At 36.4% G+C, this 26,884-nt stretch overlaps 4 protein-coding genes across 4 annotated transcripts; 1 reads left to right on the top strand and 3 right to left on the bottom strand.

Annotated features, from left to right (window-relative positions):
• Window positions 1-417: 417 nt before the first annotated feature.
• On the bottom strand, window positions 418-1,073 carry LOC129752963 (histone H2A-like). The gene has a single exon (XM_055748756.1). The coding sequence runs from the start codon at window positions 1,001-1,003 to the stop codon at window positions 629-631; it is 375 nt and encodes a 124-aa protein (XP_055604731.1). The 5' UTR covers window positions 1,004-1,073; the 3' UTR covers window positions 418-628.
• On the top strand, window positions 914-1,770 carry LOC129752958 (histone H2B-like). Its single transcript, XM_055748751.1, has one exon. The coding sequence runs from the start codon at window positions 1,250-1,252 to the stop codon at window positions 1,622-1,624; it is 375 nt and encodes a 124-aa protein (XP_055604726.1). The 5' UTR covers window positions 914-1,249; the 3' UTR covers window positions 1,625-1,770.
• Window positions 1,771-15,001: 13,231 nt separating this feature from the next.
• On the bottom strand, window positions 15,002-17,493 carry LOC129753546 (glucose-induced degradation protein 8-B homolog). Its single transcript, XM_055749380.1, has 3 exons — window positions 17,244-17,493; window positions 16,887-17,109; window positions 15,002-15,755 (listed from the first exon to the last, which is right to left on the bottom strand). The coding sequence occupies exons 1-3, from the start codon at window positions 17,359-17,361 to the stop codon at window positions 15,410-15,412; spliced, it is 687 nt and encodes a 228-aa protein (XP_055605355.1). The 5' UTR covers window positions 17,362-17,493; the 3' UTR covers window positions 15,002-15,409.
• Window positions 17,494-20,082: 2,589 nt separating this feature from the next.
• LOC129757539 (nucleoporin Nup35) lies at window positions 20,083-21,566 on the bottom strand. Its single transcript, XM_055754812.1, has 2 exons — window positions 20,465-21,566; window positions 20,083-20,399 (listed from the first exon to the last, which is right to left on the bottom strand). Exons 1-2 carry the CDS (start codon window positions 21,322-21,324, stop codon window positions 20,255-20,257), a joined length of 1,005 nt encoding a protein of 334 aa, XP_055610787.1. The 5' UTR covers window positions 21,325-21,566; the 3' UTR covers window positions 20,083-20,254.
• Window positions 21,567-26,884: the final 5,318 nt, after the last annotated feature.

The raw sequence follows: 26,884 nt of genomic DNA, 5'->3' as shown, positions 1-26,884 counted from the left end.
AAATTGCTTTTGATCTAAAAATTAGACAATTGTTCCTTTAAGTGCTTTAAGTATGCAATGACTATTCGGTAGTAAGACAAACATTTAAAATTCTCTTTAACTGGCACTTATAAACTGTGAAATGAGAACTAATATGGCCAAAAATAGTCAATGTAACTTTTATCTTCAGATTTTGCTCGACTTGGTGGCTCCAGAGAATCCCTGATTATTTATTCTCGTTAAACAATCAACCGGAAGTCTTTTGAACCCAAAAGCCACTGAATTCCATTAGAATTGTCTCGTTAAATGTACTAAATATCGATCCGTTTCTTCCATCTTTACCTTCACTTATTTATCCAGACTAAAACTGTTATCTACTATGTACCAACTCGCCATCTTTACGGATTCTGCCAGCAGTCTAGATTTGATCGATTTCATGTAACATCATTATATTTATTAAATTTTTCAAAAATCAGACAAATATGAAAAGACTGCAATAGTGCACATTATCAGAAGTGTAATTTTGCATCACACAAGTCGCATTCCCCCTACCACCTGGGTACGAAAAGCTTCGAATAAACTCTTTCCGGGCTTAATCGGTCGTCCTGAAAAGGACGGTTTGGAAACGGTAGCAGATGGTCTGGCAAATTTAAGCTTTCTTTTCAGTTTTCTTTGGCAAAAGTACGGCCTGAATGTTGGGCAGTACTCCGCCCTGTGCAATCGTGACGCCAGACAGCAATTTGTTCAGCTCTTCATCGTTGCGAATGGCCAACTGCAGATGGCGGGGAATGATTCGGGTCTTCTTGTTGTCACGAGCAGCATTTCCGGCCAATTCCAAAACTTCAGCAGCCAAGTATTCCATTACGGCTGCCAGATAAACTGGAGCTCCGGCCCCCACTCGTTCCGCATAATTGCCCTTGCGTAGCAGACGATGGATACGGCCGACCGGAAATTGCAACCCAGCACGGGATGAACGGGACTTTGCCTTTACTTTCACTTTGCCACCTTTACCACGGCCTGACATTGTTTGATACGTATCGATTCGATTTCACCACCAAAGTAGAACCGAAACACGCTGTGTAGCCCTTTTATACATTTTAGATACCGGGAAAAACTGGAAAATGACATGGGAAAACTCCGGGGAATTTTCCAAAATAACATAGCAACCCAGAGTCTGCGCAAAAAGTATTTTCTGAATAAAAAGCGAAGCGTCACGAAGCACAGCTATCAGTGTTGGTTCTACTGTCTCCTAGCCTAGAATATCGGGAAAATGGCACCAAAAACAAGTGGAAAAGCGGTCAAGAAATCCGGAAAAGCCCAGAAGAACATTGCCAAGACGGACAAAAAAAAGAGGAAGCTTCGCCGGAAGGAAAGTTACGCTATCTACATTTTTAAGGTGTTGAAGCAGGTTCATCCAGACACTGGGATTTCTTCAAAGGCCATGAGTATCATGAACAGCTTTGTCAACGACATTTTCGAGCGGATTGCCTCAGAATCATCCCGTTTGGCCCACTACAACAAGCGTTCGACAATAACATCCCGGGAAATTCAGACCGCTGTTCGTTTGCTGCTTCCTGGAGAACTGGCGAAACATGCTGTTTCTGAAGGAACCAAAGCTGTTACTAAGTACACGAGCTCCAAGTAAATTAACGAAATCGATTATTCTATCATTAAAACCGTCCTTTTAAGGACGACCGAATTGTCAATGAAAGAAGTTGAATTTATCTTGAATGCATCGCGCGGAAGAATATTTTTAGGAATAAAAACTATTCTTTAACCACAAAAGAAAAATTGCTTTGTCATTCCTAATTACATTTAAAGATAAATAGCTGAGATCTTAAAACATCCACAGAAATATTTATATGTATTCGAAATTCCTATCTAATCAATAAGCTACCACAAAAATCGCTTCTCTTCAAACAACTCGTATTCATAATCTGGATATAAAAAAAAGTTCCAGGATTCAAAATGGACAATTGCCAAATAAAGTCATCGCAAACTTCTGAGACAAATCAATGCAGTTTTCTATCGTAAAGATTTGTTTTCGATTAAGTACCGTCAACTGGGGCAACACTTTTCAACTTCAATGGCTTCTAAAATCTTAATGCCTACAGATAATCATACCTCTTGTACATCAAAAGTTTTATTGATGATGGAACACCAAATTGACGTTACCAGAAAAATTATTATTATTATTATTAGTATAATTTATTAGAGACCTTTTAACCACCCGGGTCATTCGGGTCATGAGAAAAATTATTGATTTTACCAGTTATTTTTAAATTTTCAAAAACATGCAATTTTCACCCTACTAAGAAAAAGGGGTAAGTTGCAACAAACTCTGAAAATGTTTGAAAATTTATAGTTTTTGATACATTTGTAATGTCATAACGCATAAAGCACCAATTGCAGTATTTCTTTGTTTTGTTCGAATCAAATTTTTAACAAAGTGTAAATTTGCTGCATATATTTAGGGGTAAAAAAAATTACAAATATTCTATTAGGTTATATCATGAAAATAAATCTTAGGATGCATGAAATTTTAATGTTAACAAACGCATAATGCAAAACAATCATATCCCAGAATATGGAAACGAGATTTATGAGGTTAAGTTCTGATTTTCATTCTGTTACATTTTGCCCCAGACAGGTAAGTGAATTATAAAAATATTTATTTAAAAAAAATGGTGATTGTCCGAAAAATATTTTTACACCAACAGTTCTGGTATAGGAAAAAGAAAGCAATGTAAAGTTTGTAGATGATATCATTAAGCCAATCCGTCATACTGGGTAAAGTTTTTTACGGCAACGAAAAATGCAAAAAATTTGACATTTATTGCTCATTTTTTTAATTTCTTATGATAATCAGAAACTTTTTCAGATCAAAAAATTCTTTCACGATGTTGAAAACTATGTCATCATCAATTTGTTATCATTCAATGATAATTTAATACTGAATCAAAGCAATCGAAAGATTCCTTTTAATTCAACCACGGTAAATGAAAAGTTCATATACCAGTATTTCGATAGCAACTTACTACCTTCTTCAGTGAACGTTTTCGATTGATCGTTTCCCTCCCTTATATTGTCCGGGTTAGGTAAGCTACTACTAGGTAGCAGAAACCTCCGAATGCTCGGCAGTTGTGCCGTTGTCTGTTTTTTGGGTCTACCTACCCTATTCTGGGTGTTTTCTGGTAGTGCTAAATTATTTTCTACCCGTTTTTGGGCATTGTCAGGTAAATTATTGTATTTCTTTTTACCTAAGAATTTGAACAACCAAGTGTGCCCTGGTCCGGTGTCTCCGTTTAAGAGATGAACTGATTTTTCATTGAAGATTTCAATGCTTTCAGCAACATCCAGTTTAAGCGAATTACTATTCAAAGACCGGATCAGCGAGACATTTCCTCGATCAATAGAGTGACCAGATTCACACATGTGTAAAGCTACTGCAGATCTAGGGTTCTGTGAAGGAAGAATTTTCTTCTTTGAATCAGATCTAGCTATAGCCATGTGTTCCTCGAATCTATCAATCAACTTCCTTTTGGTTTGTCCAATGTACACCTTATCACAGTCGGAACAACTGATTTTGTACACACCAGATCTATGAAGGAGCTCCACTGGATCTTTTGTCGATCCTAAGATGGATTTCAGTTGATTATTAGAGCTAGTGAACACTAGTTCAATATCGAACTTTGTCAACTTGTGTCGCAATTCGACTGCGTTGACACTGTTGAACTCCATGGACCTTCGTTGAAACTCCTTCTGAATAGGAGTTAAAGTGGTGAAAGATTTCCGTTGAAGCAATCTTTCTTTCTTCCTTATAATGGCTTGAATGGATCTACTTTGGTATCCATTTTTATTAGCCGTTTGGAAAATGTATTGAAGTTCTTTTTCTCTTCCTTCAGTTGATAGGGGAATGGAGTTCATCCGATGGATCATGTGGTGGAACGCCGCCATCTTATGCTGGAACGAGTGGTTCGAGGTGCTCGGTATTACCCTCATGGTGTTTGTCGGCTTTTTGTAGATTTCGAATTGGAATAGGCCATCATCTTTCCTTACCAGAACATCCAGGAAAGGTAATTTCCTGTCTTCTTCTATTTCGCAAGTGAATTTAATATTCTTATGCAAACCGTTTATGGATGTTAGAAGTTCTTCAGAACCCTAGATCTGCAGTAGCTTTACACATGTGTGAATCTGGTCACTCTATTGATCGAGGAAATGTCTCGCTGATCCGGTCTTTGAATAGTAATTCGCTTAAATTGGATGTTGCTAAAAGCATTGAAATCTTCAATGAAAAATCAGTTCATCTCTTAAACGGAGACACCGGACCAGGGCACACTTGGTTGTTCAAATTCTTAGGTAAAAAGAAATACAATAATTTACCTGACAATGCCCAAAAACGGGTAGAAAATAATTTAGCACTACCAGAAAACACCCAGAATAGGGTAGGTAGACCCAAAAAACAGACAACGGCACAACTGCCGAGCATTCGGAGGTTTCTGCTACCTAGTAGTAGCTTACCTAACCCGGACAATATAAGGGAGGGAAACGATACACATTCATCAATCGAAAACGTTCACTGAAGAAGGTAGTAAGTTGCTATCGAAATACTGGTATATGAACTTTTCATTTACCGTGGTTGAATTAAAAGGAATCTTTCGATTGCTTTGATTCAGTTGAATCATTCAACCAAGTAGGCTCATACCACCACAGAATAATTTAATAAAGTATATTGAAATGAAAGTTGAATGAGTGTTGTAGTTGTGGTATACAAATGTTGCATCTAACCCTGCTTTTTCATGATGCCCCGTTTGACTGTATGTAAAACAGAGCAGGATCAACGAAAGTAATTGCAATATGACTGGATGCAGGGGCGGTCCTAGAGTTGGCTCTTGGGGGGGGGGGGGGTGATTTTTCAAATTTTCAAAAATCAGTCAATATGAAGGAACGTAATATCTGGTGAAAAAGCGTTCATTTTGAAAAAGCGAGAAAAGGAAGAGGATGGCGGGCGGGGAGAGGGGGGCGGTGGTATTAGGGTTGCCACTTTCAAATGAGTGCAATATAAGCTGAACACTGCTCCTTCTCCCTCACCGAATAAAATCAGATGTATCTATTTAGAAAAATATTAAATAAGAGAAGAAATAAAATATTAAAAAGAAAATTGGCATAATTTGTATATCTGGTAGTTTGAAATTGTCACATTCAAAAATCTTTAAAGAATTTCTTGTTTTAAATGCCATTTTACAAATGAAAATTATACACACGTGGTTGAGCTTCTTAATTTTAGTTTTTGTTAATTATTGCTACGAATTTCAAACTGAACGGTGATTTTCATTAGAGTCATTTACTGAATAGTGATTTGGATATTTTTTTTTTTTTTTTTTTATGTAAATAAAAAAAATGATTTGGATATTTTGTAATACCTATTATTTGCAATTTGGAAACACAATCCTCGTTCAAAATTTGGTTTTGATTTTTCAGATTCTCGATATAAAAAATTGACACTCTAAATATAAATTCAGATGAAAATAATATTTTCAAAATCAGATACTGAAGTATGAAGCTTCTGGAACTTAATTTTTATTGATTTGCTCTTGAATTACAGGTTTCAATACAAAATTTTCAATTTTAATTATACTCAAACAAATGAAAAAGCAACATATAAATTACAAAGAAGGTGAAAAGCTGATTTTGAAAAATTTTGCTTTTTTAACTCGATTTTTGTCAGTTTTTTTTTGTCGGAAAACTAATTAGTTTAGAGTTTAATCGATCAATGATAACTGATGAAGCAGCTGACCTACATGAACAAAAAATAATTACTTTGAATCTATAAATTATCTTTCATTTTTTCATCGATGCAGATTTTAGGAAAGAATGCCACTAAGTGGCAAATTCCCGAAAAAACAATAATTTTCTTTCAAAAAAAGAACGATTTAAAAAAAAAATATTTTTTTCTTAAAATTCTATAATTTTGTGGTCCTGAAGTCATGAAAAATTGATCATGAAGTTATAACCTTTTTTCTAAATCCTTTTGATACTGTACACTTTTGCTGTAATGCACTAATTTTTTCAATGAATTTTAACCTTCTTTTTTCAAAAGTTATACCGAAAAACAGAGCTGATAGAAAAATACAAATTTGCATTCAGTACCCCTAAATAAGTCAAAGTCAATTTTCAAATTCTTTGCACCTCGGAAAATGTGAGTTTTTTATCCTTGTGTTATAATTGTGAATGCAGATTTTGAGTTTTGAAAATGAATTTAAGTTCCTTTCTCAAAACACCAATTCCTTCATATTGAATAAGCTTTTATAAATAGTTTTTATTCCTTTTGGGCTCAAATTACAAACATTACCCACAATTTCTTCATTTGATTTATTGTTGCTCTGGAATTTCTTGTGTTTTATTAACGCATTAACTTGAATTTAGAAATCTTTAAAAGGTTTTTGAAACTTGAACTCTAACTACAAAAATTTAAAATTTTCATATTCAATTTCTGTTTGGTAGTATGTACTTGAATCTTTTTACGGTCATCCATTATATGAATGCTTGATGTGATAGATTTCAATCCAGATTAAATTAAATTGAATCTATTTTTTTTTAAATTTCTTAATATAGGTTAGTTTGAAGTTTCATAATTCATATTTCAATGATGTTGATTCGAGGGAGAAATGAATTCGTGCAAGAGAATCTTTAATGTGATTTAAAAACTCAATTGTTATTTGGCAATCTAATTATGAATTCCTTGTAAACGCAAGTGAGAATAGTACTGCATTGGATTTTGGAATGAGTTAGACATGACTTTAAAAAGATTTAAAATTGTCAATAAACCAACTATAAGCAAAAAAAAATACAGAATTGAAAATTCTAATTTTAATTTGGATTTCTGATTCGTCTTAGCTTTTTATTCTTGAAGTAAAGTTTTGTTATAATATTTTGTCCCGATTTTTACGGTTTTTGAGATATTATGAACTACAAATAAAAATCCTAATGAGGAACTTTCCGTTGCTAAATCTCAACATGTTGTATATAACGGTTGAATTTATTTAGTACCTATAATATTGGTGTCAAACAAAAAGATTAGAAGGTACCAAAGACGGTCAATTGAAGTCACACGTTTCTTAAGCGCCTACTGGAAAACTGATCCCTCCAATGTGACTACTGACTGAGAATGTGACTACAATTTATATTTCTTACTTATAAGGCAGTTAAACACTTAAAGTTCAAAGGTATTTTTTCACTTCTTAGAATGACCAAGATCTGTTAATCCATTTAACATGATAGTAATTTCTGAAAATCAAAGGAAATTGCCAATCTTACGATTCCGTACATATGTATGTATATAGTTTGAGTTTTTTTTTTTTGTTTTCTTCAATCTGACCGAATCTGTCATTCTATTAAAATTCAAAACATAATGAATAATTAAGAAGCTCAGATTTTGAAACAAATACAAAATTTATCACAATTTGCTCATGTAAATTTAGGCATATGAGAGATATCAGTGACTATTCAAAAAAATGTCCCTACATTTCATTACCTAGCTCAAATGTTTAGTAGATAAATGGTTAGCAAATTTAAATTCAACACTCTAAGTAATTCAACAGAAGTTGATTGGAATAATTCGGGCCAGGGAATTGCAAGTTACAGCACCTTCAGTTTGGTAGACCGACTTTTCTTCAATCTTGAGTCTTTAAGTGATGAACAAATTTTTTTCGTTTATTAATCACCCCCACGGAGTGGAAAATTTTTGAAAATTCAAAAGCCCATCTACTAGGAGAATTTAAAGTTTTTATAGAAATTCAAGCATTTTGTAACGGTTTTTTCCCGCTTGGGGGAGGGGGGGGGGGGGGGGTAATCACCACGATAACCCCCCCCCCCCCCTACCCCATAGGACCGCACCTGACTGGATGTAGCCCTTGTTTGTTCATCTTCCGCCATATTCACCATCACTTATTTATTAAAATCAGTTACAATTTTTTCCACTGAAATTTAGAATTTTTATGGTCGGGATTCTACCAGACCGAACTGAACGCCATCAACTTGATTTTGAGAAAATCGAGTTATAAGTTCTCAGCCCTTCTAATTGATTCCATTTCATTAAATATCTTATTTGGTCATTTTACTATCACATTCAGACTCTTATAAAGCCGTCGAGACTATACTGGTCAATTAATGATTATACAATAAGCAGAAAACTGAGAAGACGTGAAAAATTGGCTCTTCCGAAAACTGTTGAAGTTTTCGAAAAAAAATGAAAATTCTTAAAGTTTCGGTTCAGTTGGTTTAGTTCAACGGGGATTGAAGCCGGATTTTCTGTGGTTTGGAAGATGGACTTGTGCTGCTCAGTTTCCCGGTTCCCTGATCAGGCACCTTGGACCTCCGGACTAAAGACTGCACTAGAAATGAAGAAAGATTGGATGCAGGGATTTAAAAGTTTCTTGGGCCGGAACTCAAAGCTAAGTACTATTTTTTATCATTACACCACATTAATTGCTTTCTAACGGGAAGGCCGTAAAAAAGGTTTTCATGTCGAAGCATTCGTAAATCGCTTATTTTTAAGAGGATGTTAAACCACTTTCAAAAACGTTGACATGAAATTCTACTGAGCAATTGTTTGTTATGATTTACGATCAAAAACTTAATCACTTTCATGTTTCTTCAACAAAAAACAAAACAAATAAGGCCGAAACAATTCCATTTTTTTTTTGTTAGACCACTCCCTCCCCCCTCTTCGATTTGTCCGATAATCCAGAATTTCAAGGTATTTTATTGTTAAATATCACTTTTTTTTCGAATATTCAAACAATTGGAAGCAAGAAGTGTAAGTTTCATCTTGATTGTCGTTTTCGAAAATCATTGAAAAATTATCAAATCTATTTTGAAATAATATCAATTTAGGCATTGCAGTACTTATTTTAAATTTTTGATTTTGCAATTATTGACTTGAGCTAATATCATTAACCCATCATACTATCCACAGAGTAGACGGAAAGATACGAAGGCAAAAAAATCTGATTTATTCTAATTCTTATTGCTTTGAGTATAATGTTGGTAAGTTTCGTAATTTCATAATTCCTTTACAGCATTTAATGTTTCAATAATCCATATTTCCCAAATGACATAAATTAATATTAAGGTCATTCAATATTCAAAATATTATATGAAGCGTTTGGTAGGGATCTCCACGCTTCATTACACCCCTGTATCCTGTATCTTTCGCGGTTTTCATCACATGGTTGGCCTGGCCGTAATAATATCTGCAATGCATAGCAATATGTAACAGATAATACGCTGAAAAGAAAAATGAAAGACGCAAGTCTTCCATTTTCCAGGATGCCTACATGTTTTGGCCATGTTGATGTAAGAAGAAGAAGAAGAAGATACAATAAGCAGAAAACTGAATTTTGATAGCAATATGTTTGCACCCAGTTAACTCTGGCCGAACCAAAATGTTTAAAAAATATCATGCACTATCATTCGACTGGGCAATTTCTTCTAAACGTAGGAGCCTACTTATAGGCGCTTTACGAGCAGCACCGAACGCGTATGGCTGATGGTTGAAAAAATGTTTTTTATCGTTGAGCCATACAAATTTCGCATAACACACGAAGTATTACAGGACACGACACAGTATTACGATCTTACTTTATGGAAAAAGGATATGAAGTTACCTTTTTGTCGACCGGTTTCGGACTCGATGTTGCCCATCTACAGGACGATATCCGACTGATTACTCAAAGGATAATTACAGCTCCAGTATCATACTTGATGTAGTATTCGTCGAACGAAATTGGCATTATGCGGATTTTTGGTTGATCAGGTTGAAGAGGGGTGAAATGATCGGCGGATCGTGTTCGTTCATCAACGGTTTTTCGGCGGTGCTGATGAACATCGACTTCCAAGCATTCAGATGTGATGTTTTTCGTACAAACTTCCTAAATTTGACCTTTTTCCAATCGATGGAATGGTCAAACTCTGTTATGTGGGCGGCAACACTTGATTCATTAATTCTTCCATTCTCAACGGCATTTTTGTGTTCTTTGAGACGGACTTTGAATTTACGGCGAGCTTGACCAATATAAATAGCCGAGGAGCTGCTGCATGGAATTTCGTAAATTCCGGATCTATCCTCCTCAGGAATCTTGTCTTTAAGCGAGACTAGACGATCCTTGAGGGTGTTTCCACTCTTGTATGCAGTTTTTTGACCATGCTGCCGAAGAATCTGGCTGATTCCGTTAGTCAATTTTGGATAAAACGGTAGACTAACTCTTTGTGATTCTTCTTTATCCGGTGTTAGTGTTGTTGCATCACTTCGGTACTTTTTTCGGGCGTGCTTGTGAAGAATTTTACGAACGAAGTCATTGTCGTATCCATTCACAATCCCTGCATCAAAAATGTTTTGCTTCTCGTCTTCAAACTCAGGCTTTTCCATTGGAATATGGTACAGCCGATGTGCCATAGAGTGGAAGGCAGCATGTTTTTTGAGCACCAAAGTGATCGCCGGTGTCATCAAAGGGCGCTAGAAATCGAGATTCGGGAACGTAAGTGGAGATGGATTGGGCACACGCTGCGAAAAGATGAAAACGAGATTTGCAGAGAGGCGCTTGACTGGAATCCAGAAGGTCATCGAAGAAGAGGCAGGCCCAGAAACTCGTGGCGGCGAAGCCTAGCCGCTGAAATCCGAACTGTCGACGAGAATCTTGACTGGGACCAGGTGAAGACGCTGGCTCCGGATCGTCAACAGTGGAGGTCTTTTACCACGGCCCTATGCACCGGTGGATCGGCGCGGGATCATTAAGTAAGTGAGTAAAGTGATTTGAGTCGACCGTAATGTAATAAACCTGTCAGTTAAGGTTGGTTTCCAGTAGATTACAAACTTTATTGTTTTGTCCTGGTATGGTATAAGGTGCTTATACGGCCCACTATTCGGCATTTCCTAAAACGCCATCCATAGGTGCCCCCTACACTCATGTCGTTTTCCCAGCACTCGAACTATCAGTGTTATTCATTTGCCAAAAACTGATGAAATAAACTTTTTCACGGTTCGGATCTTGTTTCTAATTTAGCTTCACCCGAAGAAAATGTCACGACTTTGCGCTACGGCGGCTCAAACAAGAATGCATTTCTACTTGTTTCGACCTATTTCTTCATACTTTGACTGAGCCAAAAATTCCCGGCTTTTTCCCACGTGTTTCGAAAGACGATGAAATAAAATCATAAACCTAGCCGAACTTCATAATGACAGTGAATACATGTTTTGCTTTCTTCATTCACTCTACACTCATTCAATCCACAAAGTCGTGACAGTAAAAAAAACTCAATCAGGTCAATTGGATTTTTCATGATCGGATATACTTTCTATTCTACCAGACAACTGAAAAAGTTTTCTTCCGGATCCCTAACTATGACGTCTGGACGTTTGCGAAATCAACTTAACGTGACCACCATTTCCTTGTATCTTTAGGTGTGTCCGTAAGACAAAATGCCTCTAAAACCGATTATTTTCATTGGTACTTAATAGTTTCTTAATAGACTATGACCTGGAAAAATTAATGGGAAAAATGCGTTGTTTCCAACTCTATCATGATCGCCAAATTTTAGATAAATTACTAAGTTTTTGAAAAGTTCACATTCGCGGGTACGAAATTGAAGTGACTGTTGTTTGAAAGTCAGTCACAGATTGCTATTTTGATTGATCGGGGGCAATGATGGGAACGTGAAATGTGAATGGACAATTATTTCACTTTCATCCAAGCATGTCAACAGTTTTGAGCACTGCTCTGCGCTGTACAAAATCAGTGAGGTCTCGAAAATGTACTGCACAGAATTCGGACATTGGCTTCAATTTTTTCGACCAATGAATGCAGTTCAGTGTTCGATTCTCGTCGTCGTCCGAAATTCAAAAAGTGTTTGGACGTAGTTTTCTTTAGCAAGCGAAAATTTTGGTAGTGTTGGGTAAGCAAATTCCAAGCATAGGGTTCGTGGCTGATATTGGAATGGTTTGGATGAGTGATAGAGCTTCTCCAGTAAGCGATGCTCGGAGATAATAAAATTTCTGGATGTTCGACAATTCTTGTGATGAGGAGCCAGTGGTCGAAATTTCCAGGAAACCACGGGCAATTCAACGTGCGTGTGATGGAGCTGTGTGGCAGGAGTTGGTGGTTGTGTTGTGGCTTGTGGAGGGCATTTTTGAAGCAAAAATCCCTCCACTCGATAGTAAGCGGCTTCAAATGAAGTTTTTTGTTCCAGGTACTTATCCAGTGCTCGTCTAGTGTTTCCAGTTCTGACTGGACCTTGGCGTATTCGGACCAGATTTCGACGACTGTTTCTAGTTGGACTGGAGCTTCTGCGATGTCTCGGGGTTCTTGGAAACTCTCGTCGAATTCATAGATGTTGCTGAACGATGAAGATAAACTGTGACGACGGCCTCTGAGGCTGCGGACGACATTTTGTGCGATGAAGAAAAAAAGAGACCAAGTAGCTCGGCAAGCGACGGTAAAGTGTTTGGAATGCTAATTACCTTAGCAAGGCAAGAAATTTACTTTGTATTTTCATTAAATCCGTTGCTGGCTAATTGTTACTTGGTTGTAATGGTTCTCTAATGAAATGTGGGGTGCTTGACCGAATCAAGATGATGTACGTGTTTAGGTGTTCCAGGCACGATTGGTATCGAATCGATCCGCGGGCCTCCGGCGGAGATGATGTGATGTGTGCAGCCGAATTTGATGGTGGTATGAGATCCGGTAGAGATGAACATGGAACTTGGAGTGCAACCTTTTCGTTGATAGAAATATGCCTTGTATATTCCTTTGTTGTGTCGAGTTGAACGACGTTCATCAAGATGGCGCTTGGCATCCACGGTTGTGATGGCGTTAAGGCTAGCGGCACTCTAGCTTCCGAATAGATCTAATCCGGATCTGTTCCGGATTCAGAGCCTCGATCGGTTCGAAGGACCAAATGTCGAGGGCTCAGGGTTGCAGTGGGTGATTCCTAGACATTAAATTGATGCGGACACTTGCTCCCAAATTTTCGGGTAAGTTTTCTTGTTCATTTTTCTTATGGTCCAATGATGACACAACTTGTTCACAATTCAAACAGTTTTATTGCACAATAACAACACTCTTTCATTTTAACAATTTTCTTTGAACTATAATTGAGGGACACTTTTACGGCCCGGCCGTCTACTCGTCGTGCTGGAACAAATTGAAGTAAACGAGGTGATGGCGGTTCGGTATCCTCAAACCGATCTTCGCGGTGCATAAAACGCGATATCTCCCACCAAGAAGTTCGCGGAGTCCTATCATACACTGAACCCAAATTCACTCTTAAAATACACATGATTTTTCACTTAAAAACAAGGATCCAGTGATTTTCTTCCATTCAAGTGCGACATATACATTTCACTCGGCAGTCACTTAAATTTCAAGTGAATTCATCCACATTCACTTCAGTCGTCACTTGAATTTGAAGTGAGAAAAAATATTCACTTCCCCATCACTTGAATTTCAAGTGAATGTCGGGTTGTATTTGTGTTTATTTTCAGAGTTCAAAATGGCAAATTCTAAAGAGCAGCGTTTAAAGCTTATTCTGGATTTGGATTTTTCCGATTTTTTACTAGGCGATTTTGGCGGTAGTTTGTGTTAAACGTGATTTAAGAAAAAGTTATTTAAAGGCGTTATCATGTTTCAGCTTGTGGATTGATCTGGACAGATTTTTCTGGTTTGCAGCAGGGAAGATTTAGAAGTGGCACTATCCGCAGTAACCGATCTGCCTTGGGATTACGATGGAATTTTCCAATCAATAAATTTATGGCGAAAGCGTAATGTAAGTATTTGAAATCAAAGTGGTGTTCTATAAATGTTCTTTTATTTAAAAACGCGAGAGATAATTAACTAGAAACTTACTTAGAAATTCAGATATATTTCACTCGAACGTCATAGTGTAATTCACTTGACCGGTCACTTAAATGAATTCACTTGACCCATCACTTAAAATTCAAATGAAATTACGTATGGCGAGAATTTACTACAGATGTCACTTATTTTTTAAGTGAGAATTATTTTGGGTGTATAGGTTGGAAATGTTTCACGCGCCGTCGGTGATTGCGCCGTGTCGAAATGTAAAGGATCGATTTCCATGCATAAACACAAAATATAAGTTGAACAAAGATATGACTACCCCTACTCGCATAACAGTCCCATATGAACAGTTCATCATTTTAAACATAGGGCTTCAATATAAAGCAATATGAGCAAGTTCACCGGTGTTGGGAAAAAGTGATAGAAATTTTGACATTTTGAAAATTTTACCATGCAAAAATGTTCTCAAGATCTTTGGGCGTTCTTTTTTTTCACAGCACTGTTTATTTCAGCCGTATGTGATAGAAATATTGCTATTTTTGCATCACAGCATGCGAAACTACAACACGTGTTGTTAAAAAACTTGAAGGCTACAGATCTTGAAAATGTTTTTGCATGGCAAAATTTTCAAAATGTGCTAAAAGTGACAAAATTTCTACGACTTTTTCCACATCAGTGAACTTGCGCTAAGAAAAGAGATTTTGTTCTAGAAATTTCGAAAAAAATATCCATCGGGACTGATCCATATGATATATACCCGCATAACAGTCCCCTCTGTGAATTTCTTTCGGTGAAATAATCTTTGATTTGTCCGTTGAAGTCATTTAAAAAAGTATCCTTCACCCCCCTTCCGTGGACATTTGACTAACCCCTACCCCCTCCCCGCATGTCCACGTGGGTAGATTTGAAATTGATTTTTTTTTTCTTAAGCTGTTTTGGCTGACCTGTTACATGCCTGCTCAATTCCGACTTTCGCCTTTCCCGATCATCGACCATCCTCCAGGTTTTATCCGACATTTTTTAACCGTAGAATAAAAATAAAAAAAATTGCAAAAACTGCATTGCATATTCAATATTATACGCTTTTAGAATAATTCACCTATAACTAGGGAAGTTCTTTTTTTCTAAATCAACGTGTTAAAGGATCATTATTGAAACCCGATTAATAGTCTTTCGTATTTATTTATTGTTATTGACATCTGCGATTAAAGTTTTATTGAAATATTCAATTACCGTACATATTTCATACTCAATTGCTACAAAATCAAAAACAAAACCTTAGCCGATGCATGGAAGAATCCAATAAGACACGCTGTGTACTAAAACAATATTATAAGAGGAAAAATCATTAAACTCATGTACAATTCAACTTCAACTTAAGAAATCAATCTTATTATTATCGTTGCCCATATTTGATATTTCCATATCATTGGGATTCATCATCGTTCATTTATTTTAATTCGAAGAACCAAAAAAAAAAGAAAATAACTTTCTTTAATGTCAATGCAAATAAGTCTCTCAATATTATATTTTGATCAAACATGTACCACAAAGTTAAGTTACTGCTACCAGTTTTATTTCGGATCGATGGTTGCCGTCGCCAGGTCAACCATTTTGGGATATTTTACATTCTTCTTATCCAATTCCGCTTGCGCCCATAGAATCAGCTTCAGCACATTTATCATACGCGGACTGGATTGCTCCTGGTGCTCCATACGTAGTATCGCTGCATTCAGCTCACTGGCGACCTTCTGCCGGTGTGTTTGGTCCAGCAAATCAGCAAACGGACTGTTTTGAGGTTTCTCAAAAGCCAATAAGGCCAGCGTTCTTTCTAGTTCGTTGAGTACCTCTGGGTTGCTTTCGCCAGCTTCGGAGATTTGTGTTTGCGCAAAAGTAAGGGCCTCCTCAATCTTTCCAGCTCTGATAGTTGGAAATAACAAAATCAATGTCAGGAAGTTTTGTCAATCGAGATCTTTTAAAACTTCAAGTAAGCTTGCAACGTTATCCTATGTTTGCTATATTTTTACTAAGGAACTTTTATTAACTTCTTATCATTACAACGTAATGTGATTAAAATATGATCTACTAATTTTCGTTTAAGAATGATGATGTTTACCGATTATTGGATATCCGCAAAAAGAAAAACAAGGACAAATTGATTCGGGAAACCAGTTAAAGGTAAATCATCAATTCAACAACATAAAAACTAGAGACACTTAAAAACTGAAACTCAAGATCAAAACTTTTCGGTGAAGGTACCGTACCGTGTACAGTACCGTTCATAATTGTATAGAATTTGGAAGCACTCACACTGTCACTTCGACTTTGAACTTCCATAACTTTTAACTCTGATGATATTTTTTTATCAAATTTTCCGCGTTAGATAGATCAACTATCACACTTTTATATAACAAAACTTGAGCTTTCCGGTGTTTATGTGACCTAAGATACAGTAATTCTACGCAAATCGCACTTTAGGACTTTAATTATTCAAACTGCAATATCTCAGAAACTACGCTACATTTATTATTGAAATTTTGCAGAGTGATTGTTGAAGTATGAAGCTAGCATGTCTGAAGTTTTTGAAAAATTTTATAGATGGGATCAAAAGTTACGTGAGGTACAATTTTTCAGGCATGAACCCAGAAATGCGATTTCTACATAATTTTGATATTTCAACAATCATTCTGCAAAATTTTAATTAAAAATATAGCGTAGTTTCTGAGATATTAGAGTTTGAATTGCAAAAGTCCAAAAAGTCCGATTTTTGTAGAATTACTGTATATCACACAAACACGTGCATTCAATTTCTATACAATTATGAACGGTACTGAATGTGTTGAATCTATCCATTTCAATAATTTTTCCTATAGGGAAATATATAATGTTTTACTATATTTGCCATAAGCTTAGAAGTGAATAACGAGATATGCTTTGACCTAGCTATTGGTTTGTTAGCATTTAATTTCTCTAATGAATACAATTCTTTGTTTATATTACGATAATAAAAATCGTGTAGGTATAATTTTAAACAAAAAATCAACAACTTACCTGATCAGTTCGATTAGATGCAGCTGCTGAAGGTGGAAGTAAAGGTAGCGATCGTTATCCAACAATTCCGGATGAAGCTGATTGACCAAATGGGTTGCCTCTTGTATTCGCCCATTCTGAACTGCTTCCCTTATAAGAATCCTGTTATCGAGGGAGCTCAGATCTACCGATGGTTCCACTCCAGACTCTTCCTTGAATTTTTCCGCTGCCTCTTTAAAACCCTCTGTAGAACAATTAAATCATTTATCAAAAAAATCGATAAAATTTTTAAAGAAATATAGATAAATTGCGAAATGCGACGAAGATGAATCAAATTCAAAGAGAAAAATTTACGGCATCCAGGTTGAATTCACTCACCTGTAACCAAATAGTTCATAATCAACTTATTAATGTCGTCTTGCTTGAAAGGAAACGTTTCCAATCTAGACTGCCATTCCTCCCGGGAGATTCCATCGCCTTTGTCGTTCGCACTCATCACTTATCTTGGCAGAAAAAACTGGCGTGAAATTGATCGAGAATTTGTTGGTAATTTGTAAATAATATCAAAGGAGTCCCCAACATTCACAAAAGCTTTTTTGTGACACTTTTTTTTTCTGCGCGAATGACAGTTTCACTCTCAGACACTTTAATCATAATTGGTTTAAAAAAACCCAATCAAAAGTTTATTCGATATCATGAAATGAGTTTTCAGGATATATTATGGATACTTTTTAACCATTTTAAAGAAATACAGTAGCACCACACTTATCTGAGTTACTCGGGGGAAGGATCACCTCGGTCGAGTGAAACATGGAAGAACACGAAATACATCGACAAACCCTATATCCATTTGCTATTGTACAACATACATTCAGGCGCATAGCTCGGTAAAATGGACTGTGTTATGCTTATTAAAACTCGTCGAAAACGTTGATTAAATAGCAAAACAATATATCAAAAGTTGATTTATTTCGTCAACCGTAACGTAGACTAGTTTGATACATGTGCATTTCCTTAAGAATAGGTTTAAGCTGTGTCTGCTTTACAATTTTTCCTTAAGAGTTTGGATTTGTACGTCTCGGTGGTCGAGTGGTTAGCGTGGTAAGACGGTAATCGCTGGTCCACTGATGGCATGGGCTCTGTAAAGCATGGGTCTGTAAAGCCTAAATCGGCTAAGACGGTGTATGTCTTTTAAAGAAAATTTCTTCGATTAAAATATTGTTTGAGTTTTTGCCGAGACATTGTAAAGTCAATGGTTTCGCAGTGTTGATAATAATAATAAATCACATAGATTTTGTATGAAAATGGTAGCTCGGATAACGCAGACACTCGGATAACCGGAGCTCGGATTAGCGGGGTTCTACTGTAAACTGAAAAATCATAGTTCAACAGGGTACACGGAAAATAATAAAAAGGTAAAATTTACCGAGTTAGCAAAGGTGAACGCTCGTGAAAGCCAAAAAGGTAACTTCTACCTCTTCGAGGTGAAACTCACCTCACAGTGAGGTAAAATTTACCTGAATCGAGGTTGGAAAAAAGGTACAATTCACCGAGTAAAAAGGTGAATCCAAAAAAGGTAAATCTTACCTCGTAGCGAGGTGAAGTTCACCTGAATTGAGCTCGATAAAAAAGTATAATTCACCTAGAAAAAAAGGTAAATCCAAATAAGGTAAAACTTACCTCGTAGCGAGGTGTAATTGACCTGGATTGAGCTAAACAAAACGGTACAATTCTTCTAAAAAAAAAGTAACTATTCGCCGAACCCGTTCATTGAGGTTAAGCTGTTTTGTCATTCTAGGAACAAGTTTTGCTTTGAGCCTAATATGTGAAAATCGGAATAGAATGGTAAGTGTTCTTAAATATCATTTAGTTGTGCTGGTTGTCGTCATAATACTATTGATTTTGTTTCAGATCGGCCCATAGAGCTTTGAGGTGTATTCCACGTCATCCTCCAGCCGGAAAAGCCGAACCTGACCGGATCAGTCGAACGGAGGAGGCCATGAATGTACGCAACGCAGGTGGATTCAGCGGCCATAGCAGCTCAGAAGAACGCCAAACCGAATTACCAGTCCCTATTTATCTCCAATAAATATCATTTTTGAAAGAATTTTGTATTTTTTTTTATCTTATTGAAACAATCAAACCAACCAGCATTTACCTTTTAAATCAGTAAATGGGAAAACGGTATTATTTACTATTTTGCTAGGTGAATGCGAAAAAGGTAAAATTTACCTTTTTGCTAGGTAAATTGAAAAAAAGGTAAAATTTACCTTTTTGCTAGGTGAATGAAAAAAAGGTAAAATTTACCTCGAAAGAGGGGTGGAAAAAATTCACCTCGCAAAACGGTAAATTTTACCTTTTTATTATTTTCCGTGTATATCAACATAGATTTTTTGTGGTTCGTGAGGAGAAATCATATGATTTTGACAGAATTTCTTCTTTTAACCATTTCTCATTGAATCCACCATAGATGCAACATACATGTTATATAAATACAAAACTTAGTTTTGCCGCGTTGTCGAGTGATTGACGAAATCAAACTTTTTACGCGAACTGTAAACGGGCCTTAAGTCGTATCGCATAAGGCCATAATGACATAGTGAGAGCGATGCGATGCGAATTAGCGAATGCGGCTAATGCGAACTCGAGCGACGGAACAAATTGACATCTGCTTTGCCGCGTTGAGTATGTAAGGTTTAAGCGATCCACATACATTTTCATAAAATGTGGTTCACCGCATTGAATCGTATTCGCCGGTTCGCATCGCATCGCACTCACTAAGCCATCGGCCTAAGAAATGGCCACGCAATTAAGATGGTTTTATCCCAAATGGTCTTTGTCATAAATCATAATATGTAATCGTAAGTGCATCTCATCTAAATCATTACCATGCTCGAGTCCTTTTGACCATTTGCAGAATAACTTTCTGCTGTATGGCTCTCTATATTTACTTTTTTTTTACTATATTTACTATTGAGCAAGGGTTGCATCAAAAATATGTAAAGGTCAAATCATTTAAAAAAAACACCAATTTCTTATCGATCAAACGATCATTTTATGGATAGATAATTTTTTGAAACTAAGATTTTATTAATGGTTCAGTGATATTCATCCTCTGAAAATTTTTAAAACGTGAAACCCAGTTTAACTACAAACAAACGACATGAACACGACACAAATTTGGTTGTTTCTTTTTGTCCTGCTAAAAACTTTAATATTTCTAATAATGGTAGTTTTTTAATTTTAAAATCTCCATTGACGTTTATGATTTTGCTTGTTATTATTCAAGTTGTTTTAGAGAACACACACAGTTTCACAACAGTAGTCAACTTTCTAATAGATATAAATATAAATCAAATTACCGACTCTCGCAGGATTAGTAATAACTACTACAACCCGAAAATCAACTCCATAGTCTTGCTGACCAGTCCGGAACTTCGTTTGGGGGCTGTTGGGCTTGGGACAACGTCAGTTGGATTTTGAGCATTCTTATACGCAATGTGTGTTAACGATCTGACACGGCTTAATGAAAAACTGAAATCAAACATATTTCCTTGGTGAGAATGAATCTTAAAATTCAAAAATAACTGAAATCTTACTCTCTACGTTCATCGCAGTTCTCTTTCCCAATAATAACTGGATCATTGCAGTACTGCACACCAATCATCAGATTCTGTCCGATAATTTTTCCATTGTAATTAAGTGCTTTGTCACACTCCAACCGAGAACTAAATCTGAGATGTACCCAATTTCCATTCTGGGTTGAAAAAACTTTATCAATGATGGCTCCGCACTGGGAAAAGTGCGTTAGAATCATCGATGAAGCAGATTGTGGAAAACCAAAAACGGTGATCCAGTAATCATTGGCGGATTGTTGCTGACTCAAATTCACCTGGGAGTGCGATAGTGGAGACACAACTGATGTAGCACGGATATACTCCGACTCCCGGGTCATCGGAATTGGAGACATTACCCGTGAAACGTTGAAGCCACTCCGGTTAAGATAGGATTCATTGGCATCTAAAGCCGATTGATTAAATCCGGGTGTTGATGGGGCTTGCTGCGGTTGTGAAGCAAAATTCTTGGTAGGCGTGTGGAACATTTGCTTCTCATTGCGAAATGAATCAAACAAGCCCTGGGTAGGTGGACCAGATACACTTGTATTGTGGTTTAGGCCGGATTGGTTGAGATTGGTTGCATTAGCATTACCCCCACCTCCAGCGAGGGAAAACCTCTGAGGCAAACCGCCTTTCCCAACACAGAAATCCGGTGACGCAGCGCCTCCAAATCCCCCAGCAACCGGAGATTGTGTGAAAGCAAGGGATCCACGTCCTTTTGTCGGGGACAAAGTGTTGGTTCGCGGCGTTGTTGGAGTTTCTCCCATGAGAAATGAAGGAAGGTAGGTTCCGGATGATGGTAATGGACTACCACTTGGGCTTCCAAGCGTCATTGGTTCCATTTTTAACGTGAACTGAATTGCACTACAAATGTTCGTTGCCGTATTTATAAACTACCGTTTTCAACACCACTTCGAACAATATTTGAAATTTTTAACACTTTTGTTCAACATAAAACGCTAATAGTATATGAAAAGCGGCAGAATTTTATTGTTCTTTTAAAGAATGCCGAATCGTTAATTGAAAAATTGTCTGGAATGGCCACCTATATCTGATATTTATTGGAAATTTCAGTTAGACCAACTTCACACTCTCAAAAATCAAACTAAAATACTGGGCTAGTTTTAACCCGTATGAACAAGCTTATTTATTTCAACCTGTTGTCATTTCAACGAATAAAATGCGATGTCTTTTGGTAATTTTTAAATTAATTCAAGTATAACCTGAAGTCTCTTTTTCCTTGGAGCCCTAGCTATACACGGAAAATAAAAAAAAGGTAAAATTTACCTTTTTACGAGGTGAATTTTTTCCACCCCTCTTTCGAGGTAAATTTTACCTTTTTTTCATTCACCTAGCAAAAAGGTAAATTTTACCTTTTTTCAATTCACCTAGCAAAAAGGTAGATTTTACCATTTTCTCATTCACCTAGCAAAATAGTAAATAATATCGTTTTCCCATTCACTGATTTAAAAGGTAAATGCTTGTTTGTTTGATTGGTTTCTTCAATAATAATTAATTTAAAAAGAACACAATTCATGAAAAAATTGGTATTTATTTGAAATAAATAGGGAGTTACCTAATATTTATTTTTGAAATATATCACCGTGTTCTTTAAAAATTGTTGAGGCAAGTCCTTTGTTCGCCAAGCTTGTCAGGTCCGGCTTGTCCGGAATAATATCTGAAGGCTGACGGGAATACAACACGAAGCTCTGTGGGCCGATCTGAAACAAAAGCAAAGTATTATGAAGAGAACCAGCGCAACTAAATGAAATCTAAGAAAACACTTCCCGCATAGCGAAAAACCATTCTTTGAATCTTTTGAATTATTCGGTTCTGATTATATTGATAGTTGGATTTTTTTTTGGGTCATCGCTAATGCGCCTTCGCTAGAAACGAGTAAAAACTATTTCTAAAAGATACGGTTAATCTTCCAAGAAACTAAATGAGTAATTTTGCAACGCGCCGAAAAGATAAAATATTATTCCTGAAAGATAAAATTAATCATCATGAAATAAAATTAATTATTTTAGCAACGCACCCCAAGTTTTTCTGCTGTCAAATCACACGTGGCCCAATTTGTGCCGGAAAAAATCATCTCCCGGCACAGTTCTCGCGAAAATTACCCTTTGTTGGTCGATCTGATAGGCAATAGCACCGGTTCCGACGTAGCAAGGGAACAGTGGCCGACAGCGCCGGTTCCGGTTGTGCGAGGGTGAGTACACCGACTATTTATTAATAATAACTATTTTTTTCTCAAATAGAATTATTTTATTTCAGGCGCAGGTAGACGGGTGCCTCAGGCCTGCCGTCTAAGGCAAAGGTGGAGGATACGTTGCTGGATGTTCGAGAAAAAAAAGCAAAAGAGCAGGAGTAAAAGGCGTCTCATGGAGCGGACAAAAATTTTAGGGCGGCTCCCCAAGAAGAAAGCGAGGGAATTGGAGCTGGAGACCAAAACCTGGCAGAAGCGCTCGGAAACGTGAAACTTCGTGTCTGTTATTTGTGAAAAACAATATGGTTTAAAAATGTTGATTAAATAAACAGTTGTAAAAAAATTCCTTATTTTTTTATTTGATCGTAGTAAGCTACCTTTTATTATTTTTAATAGTAAAAAGATCTTTAGAAGATCAGCTGTAGCGTTAGCAAATCGTGCAAATGAAGATAAAATAACGATAAAATCTATCTTTTAGCTACGATTCGAATAAAGAAAAAAGCAAAAAAAATGAATGGTTACTCTACTTAACGACCCGTTCGCTGTATCGTAAAGTGCGTCCAAACGATTCCATGTCATGAAAAAAAGACTAGCTTAATCGTACATTAATAATCCAAAACTATAAAGCTAATCTTTCGTGTGTCTGTGGAAGAAGATAAGTGAAATCGTTAATGTATAATACTGATTTATGCGGGTTACCATTTTGTTCCGATTTTCACATATTGTGCACGAAGCAGAACTTGTTCCACAGAGAACTTGTTCCTCAACGGCAAAACAGCTTAACCTCAATAAACGGATTCGTCAAATAGTTACTTTTTTTCGAGATGATTTGTACCGTTTTGTTGAGCTCAATCCAGGTCAACTTCACCTCGCTACGAGGTAAGTTTTACCTTATTTGGATTTACCTTTCTTTCTAGGTGAATTTTATCAGTGGTGAATTATACTTTCCCAAGCAACATTTTAAACTCCTGATGGTTTTATAGGAAAATTTGGAAGTTTTATAACGAAATTGCTTGAGAATAAAGAGCTGTGAACAGTATTTCGACAAGACCTTTATAAAAACTATCTTCAGGGTATCTACACAACAATTATAAAACCTGATTGAAAAACCAAAATCTATTTTTAAGAAAATTTTATCTTCCGTGTATATAGCGGTTTTGAAAGCCGCTATAAGACAATTTTAAAACCTCGCTATATAACGCTGACAGAATTCCATAAAACGTCAAATGTCATCAGACAGCTGTTTTGTGATGAAAACAAACAAACAACAGAAAAAGAACAAGAAAAAATGTAGAATTTTTCGTTCGATTTCAACAACTAAAAGGTACATTTATCATCGTTTGATAATTTTTATCTTGTAGTTAATATTTTTTAAATTTTCATTAGGCACAAGGTCAAGGATTTTCCATGAACGGTATGCTGCTATCGAAGGTTAGTTTTTCTCGGGCAACCCACCGAAAAAAACCGCTTGTGCCGTCTGCTGCGTAGCTGTGGCTGTGGACCGGAAAATGGTTTGTGCACCGGAAGACGGTTTGTGCACCGGAAGATGGTTTGTGCACCAGAAGATAGTTTTTTGTTGATCGAAACACTCGGAAGAACCATCGAATTGGGTGTCGGAGCTGCCGCGTAGCTGTAAAGATGGAAACTGAAATTGTCCATCTAAACACAATCCCCCAAAGAAAATCTATTATTTACTGAATTATACGGGGTAATCCGGATTGTGATTGTGAGTGATATAAATTGGTTACCAATAAAAAGTGAATCGCATTTAGTGTTTTTTATTACCTTTATTTATAAAGGAATCTGAATTTTTAAAAGAAATATTGTTTCGTTCATTGTTTTTCCTGAAAAGTTCATTAGTTTCCTATTCCTCACGGCATTCCTCCAGACAAGCTGGACGTGTTTAAATAGTTTCTGCTAGTCAAATAGGTGTTCGGGATAAATCGCCATTTTTTGTTGTAATTTTTTGAACATTAAAAAAAGTCACTTGAAATTTATTTTCATGAAGCATTATTTTCCATATTTATTTTTAATTAACACTTTATTCGCACAAACATTGCTTAAAATGCACATAAATACACATCATGGGCATCTATAAAGGAATTGAAATATATTTTTGTATGATTATGAATATAAACTTCCGCATTTTAGTCTTTTATTCAGCAAAACTAGACTGGCCTACGTATTTTATACGAGTTTCTCAAGAAATCAACCGAAAAATTATGAAGCGCATCAAATTTATGCTAATATAAGCAGTGAAATAATATGAATTTTGCGTTGGGTTGATTGATTCGTGTGCATACATTTTGATTCTTGGCCAAATGGAACCATTTTATTTTGTATGTCATGCGGTCATTTTTTCTGAATCAATTCCATTTTAAAACCCCTGATAGAAAAATAAACATACACGCAAACAATTGTTCACTCAAACGAAAGTTTGACATCTTTTGAATTGCTCTTGACGAGGTTGTATAAGGTTCTATTGAAATATCCCGCATAAATCAGTATTATACATTAACGATTTCACTTATCTTCTTCCACAGACACACGAAAGATTAGCTTTATAGTTTTGGATTATTAATGTACGATTAAGCTAGTCTTTTTTTCATGACATGGAATCGTTTGGACGCACTTTACGATACAGCGAACGGGTCGTTAAGTAGAGTAACCATTCATTTTTTTTGCTTTTTTCTTTATTCGAATCGTAGCTAAAAGATAGATTTTATCGTTATTTTATCTTCATTTGCACGATTTGCTAACGCTACAGCTGATCTTCTAAAGATCTTTTTACTATTAAAAATAATAAAAGGTAGCTTACTACGATCAAATAAAAAAATAAGGAATTTTTTTACAACTGTTTATTTAATCAACATTTTTAAACCATATTGTTTTTCACAAATAACAGACACGAAGTTTCACGTTTCCGAGCGCTTCTGCCAGGTTTTGGTCTCCAGCTCCAATTCCCTCGCTTTCTTCTTGGGGAGCCGCCCTAAAATTTTTGTCCGCTCCATGAGACGCCTTTTACTCCTGCTCTTTTGCTTTTTTTTCTCGAACATCCAGCAACGTATCCTCCACCTTTGCCTTAGACGGCAGGCCTGAGGCACCCGTCTACCTGCGCCTGAAATAAAATAATTCTATTTGAGAAAAAAATAGTTATTATTAATAAATAGTCGGTGTACTCACCCTCGCACAACCGGAACCGGCGCTGTCGGCCACTGTTCCCTTGCTACGTCGGAACCGGTGCTATTGGCCCTTATTCTGCGCCGCGCGTGACGTGAGGATTGTCACCTCATCTCGGAGTCACCGTGAGTTCTGTCACCTTATTCCCGGAGTCGATGGGGGTGAAGTGACAGAGGTGAGTGACTGAATGAACCCATGTGTCAAAATGGCGAAATTTGCGGTGATCGTTTGTGCCGGTGTTTACATTTCGAGTTTTGGAAATTGAATTTTAAAATAACGAGTGAAAATTCCACTTCTTCCGGGACCAGTATCGGATTGTACGGTTTCAGCAAGCTGATTGAAACGAAAAATGGGACAAATTTTGCTGCAAAAAGTGGAGTTTTCATAATTGCTGCACAAGCTCAATGTGGGCCCGGAAACAGCACCAAACTGGGGGAAAAAATGCACATAAACGCAGAAGTGGACGGCGGTTGCCTTAAAAGACCAGTGTTAAACTTCCGGATATCTACGAAACCTTAGCTGCTGTTTCAGGTTGGTAAAAAAAGTTGCTGTTTAGTAAAAAAGTTTAAGTAAAATTGCCTTGTTTATTTAGATTTCGGTTTCATTGTAATCGGATTGCTTTTTTTCTGTTTTATTTAAAACAAGCTTGAAAAATTAAATTAAGAAAGAAACAAATAAAACAAGATTTCTCATTTCCTGCTTAACATTTGTGAATTTAATTTATTTATAGAGATGGTAGGGAAAATCCCGCAAAAAAATTAGTTGTAATTTCAAACTACGCAAATATATGCGTTTTGTATAAAAATTTGCCTCCTCTGAAAATTCTCCTCTTCTGCGAATAAATTAATTAGATTGTTTTTAAAATCGTCATACTTTGACGTGATTAAACATGCAGAGTCTAATTATTCAGTTTTGCATTATTTTTCCCTTAAATTTCTATCTCGTCGCCACCTGAAAAGGTACCGACAATTCTCACCTAAATTCGTCACCCGAATGCGACAATTCTCACCCAC

The sequence above is a fragment of the Uranotaenia lowii genome, chromosome 1 (genome assembly GCF_029784155.1).
Source record: "Uranotaenia lowii strain MFRU-FL chromosome 1, ASM2978415v1, whole genome shotgun sequence".
NCBI lineage: Eukaryota > Metazoa > Arthropoda > Insecta > Diptera > Culicidae > Uranotaenia > Uranotaenia lowii.
This window is presented reverse-complemented; position numbering and strand designations above follow the sequence as displayed.